The following is a 10,718-nucleotide window of genomic DNA, read 5'->3' on the forward strand; positions in this document are numbered from 1 at the left end:
CTGTCAGTGAGTTGTCTCCTTTCTCTCAGTGTGTAATATAGTAGCCCTTTTTCTTTTGCAAATCTGTGCCGAAGAAAGTACAATTTTATACAGAACTGTTTCTCAGATTTTAGCGTCCAAACTTTCAAAACAATCGCAATTTTTAGATCCCCGCAATGATCCCCTTTTCGATTTTTTCGAAAAATTGAAAATCCGTTTAAATTTACCGAAGTAACCGCAATTGGAATTTGGGGTCAATATGACCCCGAAACACAGACAACGTTACTTTTTTTCGCACAGACAGAAGGTTAAAGATTTCCGGGAAAATGCATCAGTCTGCTCTCTATGTTATTTGGATGGTAATATTTATTCTCCTAATGAAGTTTGAGATTGCCTGCATAAATGCAGCAAATTCGGAATGATTGACGACGATTGACGGCACCCTTTGCTCCCACACTGTAATTGATAAGCTTGGATCGAACCAGTCTCTTTGATGTTCGTAAAATGTGTCTGAAGCAACGAACTGATTACTCATTTCGATGCAATTTTCAACATTATCCATTTCAGCCTTGGGAAAAAAGCGCATTTCATTTTTACCTTGAACAGTGTCCACAATTTGTTCATAGCTTTACATTTAGTTTTTACTAGTGATCCTTTATAAGATCTTATAAAGGATCACTAGTTTTTGCCGAATTTGTTTGTTTAAACTTCTTGATTATTTCATGCTCTTAACGGGAATTGCTAGATACAGGTTTTACGTGCTGTGTGAAGTAAACATGTTTTCCTATAGAATAAGCTTTTCATCCTATTTTGTTTGATATACATTTTGTTAAAGAGTTCTCCTTTCGTGACGTTCACGAACACTGCATAATGCGCTTAAATTTTAGGTTTTTTATAGATTTTGCTGCCAAAGTGGCTTGTTTAGTCAAGATTATTGTTTGGTACCGAAGACGGTTCGTTTTCGGGACGCCGGGAGTTTGGTTTTCGGTTCGTGGGTTTTGCTGGGCAGTGTTTTGGAAAGCCCAAGCAAGACGCTTCGTTTTCGGGACGGCGGGAGTGTGGTTTTCGGTTCGCGGGTTTTGCTGGGCAGTGTTTTGGAAAGCCCAAGCAAGACGCTTCGTTTTCGGGACGCCGGGAGTTTGGTTTTCGGTTCGCGTGTTTTGGAAAGCCCAAGCAAGACGGTTCGTTTTCGAGGCGCCGAGAAGTTTTGCTGTTCGCGCTGTGTGAGTGCGAAAAGATATTCGTGTTCAGTCGAGGATGGATTACCAACTGGTGAGCTCGTTTCATGCTTATGATAACACATTTTTTCATGTAAACGTTTCTTTTTTGTAATATTCAATCAAACTTTGTATGGTTCGTCACTACAAGTGTCGGCATTATGCCTGTTTTATACAATTCTAACATAGAAACTTTTTGACATTACTTAAAATATTTTTTTGAATTGTTCGACATTATGAATGTCGACGTTTATTTTGAATCTTCTACCAAAGACTTTTCTTCTTGAGGCATAAATGTTCAGTAATACTTTTATGTAATTTTCAAACAAACTATGTATGGTTCTTCACTACAAGTGTCGGCATTATTCCTGTTTCATATAATTTAAAATTTACGCATTTATTTTTTTCTTTTCGCCATTAATAAAAACTTCTTTTGAATGGTTCGACATTACAGATGTTGACGTTTATTTCAAATCTTCTACCAAAAACTTTTTGAGACAAAACTAAAAACTAGCTTTAAGTATAAACCGTATTTTTACTCCTTATCCATGGATCGCATCACCGACCAAAGGTGACTCCCAGATCTTTTCCTACTCCACTAATAAACACCCTTCCCGTGGTGATTGTGGAGATGCAGAGGTATTCTCGGTCTCTAGAAGCAACAATCATTACACCCTAACATTCCTTCCCCATCCCAACTGACTGTAAGGACTTGGCCGGCGCCGTTATTGATCAATAATATTAGATCTGCTAAAATTGCACTCCGAGAGTAAGCGGAAACTCCCATCCTTTATTCATTTGGATCGCAGTGCAATTATTACCAGTTCCGATCAATCACGGAGTAGCAACCATTGACATGTACAGTCAGTCTATGCTATGCTATGCTATGCTTAACGGGAATTGCTAGATACAATTTTGATACTAAAGGGTGCTATTAATTATTCACTGATACTTTCTAAAGCATTTACACGTAACTAAATTCAATCTGAAAACAATCACCAAATATCGCGGTAAAACCTAGCATACGAAACACTCATATACCAAATACTTACTTGCCCATAAAGTTCCAGCTGGCGTAAATTAGAGCTCCTGTTATGCCGGCCAGTGCCAGTGCATTCACGATTAAGCTGGATAAATTTAAATGGCAAATATCCACCGTTTGTTCTGGCCCGAGGCTTCCTCCGCTGTCGCCCCCGACAAGAGCAACATAGCCCAGAATTCGACCAGACGAACGCGGTGGAAAACCAGCCGCAGCAATATCACAAATCATTTCTTCAACCGCTGGCTGCTTTTCCCTGTTTTCATCCACTCACTTTATGAATTTTTCCTCCTTTGTTCGGCGTTTGCTTCATTCAAACTTACGATCTGCCCTCCTCCCGGGGGCACCTAAACCAAACTTTCCAATTAGCGACCACTTTTGTTTCACATTGTGGTTTGAATTTATAATTTTCCGATTGGATTATTTTTAGCACTGGCTCGAATTTCGTTAGCCAAACATCACACAAACTCCGCCGCTCTGACACTTATTGCCACCGGTTAACTAGCAAACAAATCGATGAATCAATCCTCCAAAATTACACTAGCTACAGTCAGCGCCAAAATAAAGTGCCCACTTGTTTGAAATCAAGCAAATAGGCGAAATTCGTTAGTTAAAAAGGGATGTTCTTTTGTTAAAATTTGCGTCTTTCATATTTAACATACGATCTCTTTGCTAAATATCAAAAATAGTTTTTATTACATAACAATCTCAAAATGTGAACTAAAATTTAAATCCGTGATTATAGCCGATGAACTTAAACTCTTGATCCATCTTAAAAACGTGAGGAGACGACAATTTCTACGCTTTCGCGATCCTGCTATGAAAATAGTATGGCAGGATCTGCAGAAAGAAATTAAAAAACTTTTTACTCAATTAAGAAACGAAAATTTTGAATATAAAATTTCACAAATGGACCCTGGCTCAAAGCTATTTTGGAAATCATCTAAAATTTTGAAATAAAAAAAAACAGAAGCCTATCATCAAAGCCGTCATCGAAAGAGAATACAAATACACTTTTTTCTTCTATATTTATGGACGGATTATTAGAGTATTGTAAGAAAAATATTAATAGAACTTTAACACTTCACTTTTGCCAAAGAAAATACTAAAAATCACTAGTATGGCGAGCAAATACCTTTTAACTCTAATATGTGGCTTATCTAGACCTGTTTTGTATGCGATTTAAAGACTTTTTCAGTGTTGAGCACTCATCTTGTAAATTCCAAAAATGAAAACTTTCTTGGTTCATATTCATATATCATATGTAAAACTTCATATTTAATAAACGTATTTCAACAATTTGCGTGATAACAAACAAGTAGACACTTTATTTCGGCGATGACTGTATATTTTGCAACGGCCATCAAACGGCATCTGGAGCAGTGAGTGAATCGATGAAATTTCCAGATCACATGAAACAGATTTCGACGCTGCCGTCTTCACGCGGTGTAATTGACTTTCACGCACGATCACGATCACAATTCACTTGTTCGGGTTAAACGCGTGGAGATGTTTTCACGGGAACCGATCTGCGATGACTGGACCGTCAAATGCCTGACTGGCTGAGCGAGCTGGTCAGTTTCCGATGTGCTGATCTTTGGTTGTATATTTTTGTTGAATTGCATTGAACGGTTGGAGTGTTTGGAGCGGTAAGAAATTTAATGTAATCAAACCATTATTAGCGGGAGTTCTGCGTCTGGAAATTGAGAAACGGTTTTTACATCCAGGAAATTTTGAAGACGGAATTATACGGAATTCAACTATTTTTTTAAGTTTCAACTAGTAATGGCTTAGATTAGTACATGTAACATTTGCTCTTAGCCTTATGGTAACGTCGAAAAGTATTCAATAAAGTCATGCTGAAGGTGTCTGGGTTCGATTCCCGAACAGTCCAGATTTTTTTGTAGTGGAAAGTTCCTTGACTTCTTTGAACATAAAATGTCATCGTAGTTTAATGTTCTCTTGTTTTTTTTTCTTCTCGTTTTCTTATCTAAGCACCGGAATCGGGTTAATTCTTTTATCAAAACTTAAGAAAATATCCTAAACATGCAAACCATCGTAACTTTGATAGTGCGTTACCCACCACATACAAAACGAAATGTCATAGTTTCTGCGAATCGGTTAAGCAAAACGAATGCAAAACTAAAGAGTATTAGTATGAAACTTCATGTAAATGCAACTTTCATTTGAATTGAGAACATTTGAGGCTTTGTATACAAATATAAAAAATTGATACGATTTTAGCATTTTCAAAACGCTTACAAACAATCTGTTCTACGATCACTATTCGCTGTAGTTTCGAATAGTTGGTCGCTTATCTTTGGCAGCCTAGTTATCATAGCACTTGCATATGGTCTCAAATTTCTTAGCGAAAATCAAACTGGGACCATTTTTGTAATCTTAGTCAGAAGTTTCCATACAACGTTAAACGCCTAGAAGTATACAATTCCCTATAAATGTTCGTGATTCATTTAATTTTGTTCGAGTTATACTCCATTATCAAAGTAACCCCAAAACAGAAAACCGACTTTCGATTATATAAAAATACTATATACTTTCTAAATAAATCTTTTGTGAATCTATCAACTGCAATCGATAGCTAGGATGCCAGTACTTGTTTTAAAAATATAAACTATAATTATTTGAAACGAATCTATGACAAAAGGTCGAAGGACAAAAGGTCGAATGACAAAAGGTCGAATGACAGAAGGTCGAATGGACAAAAGGTCGAAGGGACAAAAGGTCGAAGGGACAAAAGGTCGAATGGACAAAAGGTCGAATGAACAAAAGGTCGAATGGACAAAAAGTCGAATGACAAAAATGGTCGAATAGACCAAAAGTCGAATGGACAAAAGGTCGAATGACAAAAAAGGTCGAATGGACAACAATTTAGGAAAAACAAAAGGCTATTTAGATAAAAAAGCAAGTTATCACAAGCGCTACAGATCAAATAGACGTGACGAATACGCGCATATTTTCAGAAAGACCATACTGAGGGAGGTTCAATTTCAGCTGGTCAACGAACTTTTCGGGGTGACTTTCCAGGTCGTAGTGCATCCAGAGTTACTGTTTACGTGCTGTAGCCTTATGTTCAAGATCCACATTCCTTTCATGCTCACCCGTGCACTGTACATTTTCAGACCTACGTTGGTGTTCCTCGCTTTTTTAGGGTAATTTCTCAATGCGTCACATGCGCTTCGTCACATGCGTTGTTCAAAACAGCACAATAATTGATGTGAAGTCAAAATTTTAAAACGAGAATCGAAATTATAGCTTCCGGAGTGCGCGTCTTCGACCGTATCATGTAGACCATCTAGACACCTGCATAATAAGGTAAAAATAGCTGTAGAGACTCTTCGTTACTGAGCAGTTGTTTTTTGGATACCGATGGCGAGCGTAGCACCGAGCAGCGCATGTGTTGAATCTCTCCTAGCGCGCGCTTTCAGAATTTTTGTGGTTCTAGCGCAGCACACTACGATTCTGATGCGTTGAAAGGCGGTACTGGTTAGTTCATTTATGTTCTCCTGGTAATTATGTAACTCTAAGTACATTGAGATGCATGCCACTCGATGTGCTATGTGTTGGGATGCCGGGTGCTGGAATTCAGTAACTGCGGCTGTCATTCAGATTATACTGGAATTATAGCACCTATGGCGTGCCGGCATGAGTCGACTGCAGAGCAGAGGGTTCTAGGCGGCTAGGAGAAGCAGTTTGCCTAGGCTTTTTCTGCTGCAAAAAATAGCCTCTCCTCGTAGTAAGCCCATCAGGTGATTCGGAAGAGAAAAGATTCTAAGTCCAAGAGTAACACAGCTAAAACTATGTTGTAAATTTCAGTTTATTTTCATGCACATAATTGAAGCATCAAAATAAACTGAAATGTCATCGATAAATCTCTTATTTTTCAATCGAAAGCACTTTACATTTACACGAGCACTCAACATTCTAGCATCTTTAGTAGAACATTAAACGTAATGCTGTAACAATACATGAATTTGGTTTATTTTTACTATATTCTGCTGTTTACACTACATTGAAATTTAAATATTTTTATCTGTGACTGTATGTGTTTTCTGTAAACCTCCATTCAGAGCATGGGTAGATGTCAGATCGTCGGTGATGCGACATCACACTTACATTCCTTGAATTATCGTCTAACGGTTCGGTTGCAGATCGTCTACTAATAAAAAGTATGATGCACAAATGATCAAATTATCAGAAAAGCTCTCAGTAAATGCTAGAGTAGCTGAGGAGCAGACTCTACCCTAGTTGAGACCTAAGGATGATTATTTTTCCCTGATGCTAATTTAAATCAGTCGAAACCAACAGTCAGATGAAACTCTAATGCATAGCTCTAAAACAGCAAAACTTCAAAAGAAGGAAAATCCTTTGTTAGAAATGCAATTGAAATGCTCATAAACACTGTCAGCATGAATAACAGCCGACATTTATAAGAAGGCAACATATCAATTGAGAAAATAAAAGATGTAAACGTTAAATCCATGAAGAACAGCCGATGTATAAAAGAAGGAATAATCGTCGATAGAAGTGTCTACAACAATATTAAATCACTATAATGCATAACTCCAAAAGAACAGCCAATGTTTAAAAGAAGGACAAATCTCTATTGAAAATGTATCAAATAAAAAGCTAATAATAATTTCTTTATGCTTTAAAGTATCAAAATAATAACAACCGACATTCAGAAAATGAATCTTTTGTTTGGAAAATAATAGCAATAATACAAATTATTTCTTCATACGATAGTTCTGAAGAACAGCTATCATTTAAAAGAAGGAAAAACTTCAGATGAGAAGGGAGGAATTTGTGGTTAAAATGTTAGCAACATAATCCTTTTAACGGTACAATTTGGACTTTTCGTCCATTCGACCTTTTGTCCATTCGACCTTTTGTCCATTCGACCTTTTGTCAATTCGACCTTTTTTTTCCATTCGACCTTTTGTCCATTCGACCTTTTGTCCATTCGACCTTTTTTTCCATTCGACCTTTTGTCCATTCGACCTTTTGTCCATTCGACCTTTTGTCCCTTCGACCTTTTGTCCATTCGACCTTTTGTCCTTCGACCTTTTGTCATTCGACCTTCTGTCCTTCGTCCTTTTGTCCTACAACCATTTGAAACAGCATGCATAAATATTCATTTTTTTTTTTAATCTATCAAAGTTACCACGTTTTACGGTTACATTAAAAATACAATTTTTCTCGATTTTTTTTAGACGGATTAAGAGTTAAAATGGTCGTCTAACATAGTTGAGTCAAATTTTACCACCAAATTAGGTATTCAATTGCTCCTCAATTGTATAAGAGTTTCTGTAAGAGGAAAAACAAAAAAAAACTAAAAACCACTCCCCTTTCTTAGATATGTTACTAGCTTGTTTTATATAAATCATTTATAATTGATTTAAGGATTGTTTTGCAAACGTTGTTTGGCATTAGAGTCTCCAATGACAAAAACGCGTTGCGAGTCAATATTTGCAACTGCGAGTCAATATTTGTGGTGCGTTTGAAAATCGAAATATTACGAAAAATTCAAAGACAACATTCTTTAAAGGTGTGCTTTACTTTTTATGTTCATTATTACCGTAATCCGGGGTAACATTGATCATTTTTGGAATATTTCTATAAAAAATCATTTGAAAATGCATATCTTGCAAGTTTTTATATTTTTAAACAAGTACTGACACTCATTGCTCGTGTTTATATACGTATTTTGTTTTCTGAAAGTTTAAAGTATGTTTAAAAATATGTTTGTGTGAATTTTTTATTAATCTGATATGGGGTTACATTGATCACACATGACTACAACGTTCGGTAATATGAAAATACATTATTTACTAAAATCATGGTCCTTGAAGCCTAATATGAAGGCTCGTTATATACTTTTTGAGTTATTTTTAAAATTAAAAAACCTTTAATTGTGGAATATGCCTAAAGGTAGGCGATTACTAAGGAAATTCTGCATTATTTATTGTAATATGTGAATTATGCTTAACTGAACATATTTATAAAAGTTTCGACAACGGAATCTTTCTCGGCGATGTCATTTTTAGTAACAATCGTTTTTCTTTTGCTCATATTGTTTTCAGAACTCATGTGAGACATGGTTCTTTAATCGTGTCATCCATAATCATGAAAATCAATGTTTCCAAAAGTTGAAAAATTCATTCATTAGCAGAACTCATTTTCGCGAAAACCTCAACGTTCATTAGCTCATGAATAGAAGGGGGAGAATCGCCATTCATGCATTGAAAATATTTCATCGATGAATGTTGATTCAAACTTTTTACGAGGAGGGTCATGGCGATCAATGTTACCCCCGGATTACGGTACTTTTCTTCTTCGCTTACCTTATATCCATATGTATTAATTATCGCCTACAGGTATACCACTCGTTCTTCAGCTTGTATGTTATGCAACATTGTTTGTAAAAGCATTTGATACAGATAGATAGACAGGCATGACGAAAGATCACAGCTTTTACTAGCATTTTATAAGTAATCAAAGCAAGGTCAAGGTCTATTGTATCATCTATGGCAATAGGGCGATATTCAAAACTGAAATGGCAATAGATGTCTCTTTTTCAGTGGTAGTAAAAAACGAAATCCTGAATCAAAGAAAGCACCATGGAAGATAAACTAAATACAAAAAGTTATGTATTCACTTTCACTTGATTTGTAATCAATACTTTTTTGATCCAGTTTCCTAATTGCAAGTAATTTACGTTTTTCATTATTTTCCATACGTTTCGACAGTTCTCCGACTACCATTCTTCCATGCGCTTGTGTTGAAAGTTTGAGAAAATTGAGAATCCAGCGTAGCGCGATCAGTGGGTGGAATATAAACAACAGTGTCCGTCGCTCGGCGGCCGGTGGAAGAAACTGCATGTTCGGAAGGTTGTTGCCTGTACTTTTTGGCGCTTGGCCGCCACGCTGGATTCTCAAATTTCTCAAACTTTCAACAGAAGCGCATGGAAGAATGGTAGTCGGAGAACTGTCGAAACGTATGGAAAATAATGAAAAACGTAAATTACTTTGCAATTAGGAAACTGGATCAAAAAAGTAATTGATTACAAATCAAGTGAAAGTGAATACCATAACTTTTTGTATTTAGTTTATCTTCCATGGTGCTTTCTTTGATTCAGGATTTCGTTTTTTACTACCACTGAAAAGAGCCATCTATTGTCTTTTCAGTTTTGAGATATCGCCCCTATTGGACCACTAGAAGTCGGGTTCTGGACCCTCCAAACTTGACCTTTTTTGTATGGAATACGGCCAATTGCATACATCAATCTGCCTAGTACTATAGGCTGTAGCTTTCAGAATTGACAAAATTCAATCGATTCCGTTCCCGCGCATGGCGGGAATTAAATTCATGCACTGAAAGAGGAAAACAAATTATTACTAACTAATGCGAAAACCTCAAAAACTTGTTATGCAGTTTGAAAGTGCGCACAATTTTTAATTTAGGGACTTACTAAGACCAATTGAAAATCAAGTTACTCAGGACTTAGAAAATATTCTCAATCAAGAGAACGTTTTCGAAAATGCCTGGGAGACTGATTTGGAAGAAGTGAGAACTATTATTAAAAATTCAAAAATATGAAAGCACCTGGTGATGATGGAATTTTCTACATCCTCATCAAGAAACTTCCAGAAAGAAAGCTTATCATTCTTAGTTGATATATTTAAAAAATATTTTCAATTAGCATATTTTCCTGACAAATGAAAAACATGCTAAGGTTGCTCCAATTTAAAAACCAGATAAAAATCCTGCAGAAGCTTCTAGCTATTGTCCAATCAGTTTGCTTTCCTCCATCAGTAAACTTTTTGAAAAGGTTATTTTTGAACAGAATGATGGCCCACATCAACGAAAATTCAATTTTTGCCAATGAACAGTTCGGATTTCGCCATGGACATTCGACCACTCATCAACTTTTACGTGTAACAAATTTGATCCGTTCCAACAAATCTGAAAGCTATTCTACTGGTCTTGCTCTTCTATACATAGAAAAAGCATTCGACAGTGTTTGGCATGAAGGTTTGATCGTAAAATTAAAAAACTTTAATTTTCCAACATACATTGTTAGAATAATTCAAAGTTATCTGTTAAATCGTACACTTCAGGTTAATTATCAGAACTCCAGATCTGAAAGACTTCCTGTAAGAGCTGGTGTTCGTCAAGGCAGCATTTTGGGACCAATATTATACAATATTTTCACATCTGACTTACCTGAGTTACCTCAGGGATGTCAAAAATCTTTGTTTGCGGATGACACAGGCCTCTCCGCCAAAGGACGAAGCCTGCGTGTCATCTGTAGTCGATTGTAAAAAAGTTTGGATATTTTTTCTTCATACTTGCAAAAATGGAAGATTTCTCCTAATGCTTCCAAAACTCAACTAATAATATTCCCACATAAACCAAAAGCTCTTTGTTTGAAACCTTCAAGTAGACATGTTATCACGATGAGA

The 10,718-nt window shown here is 36.3% G+C and overlaps 1 protein-coding gene across 1 annotated transcript in view; it reads right to left on the reverse strand.

Moving 5' to 3' along the window:
* LOC110675192 overlaps positions 1–3,861 on the reverse strand; it is a 40,327-nt gene extending 36,466 nt beyond the window's left edge. Inside the window, exons 1-2 of the mRNA XM_021839601.1 lie at positions 3,648–3,861; positions 2,249–2,736 (exon numbers count right to left, since the gene is read on the reverse strand). Coding sequence (XP_021695293.1) covers positions 2,249–2,466 — 218 coding nt within the window. The 5' untranslated portion in view covers positions 2,467–2,736; positions 3,648–3,861. The remainder of the gene's footprint in view (positions 1–2,248; positions 2,737–3,647) is intronic.
* Between the last annotated feature and the right edge of the window lie 6,857 nt (positions 3,862–10,718).

Source organism: Aedes aegypti, chromosome 2 (genome assembly GCF_002204515.2).
Source record: "Aedes aegypti strain LVP_AGWG chromosome 2, AaegL5.0 Primary Assembly, whole genome shotgun sequence".
Taxonomy (NCBI): domain Eukaryota; kingdom Metazoa; phylum Arthropoda; class Insecta; order Diptera; family Culicidae; genus Aedes; species Aedes aegypti.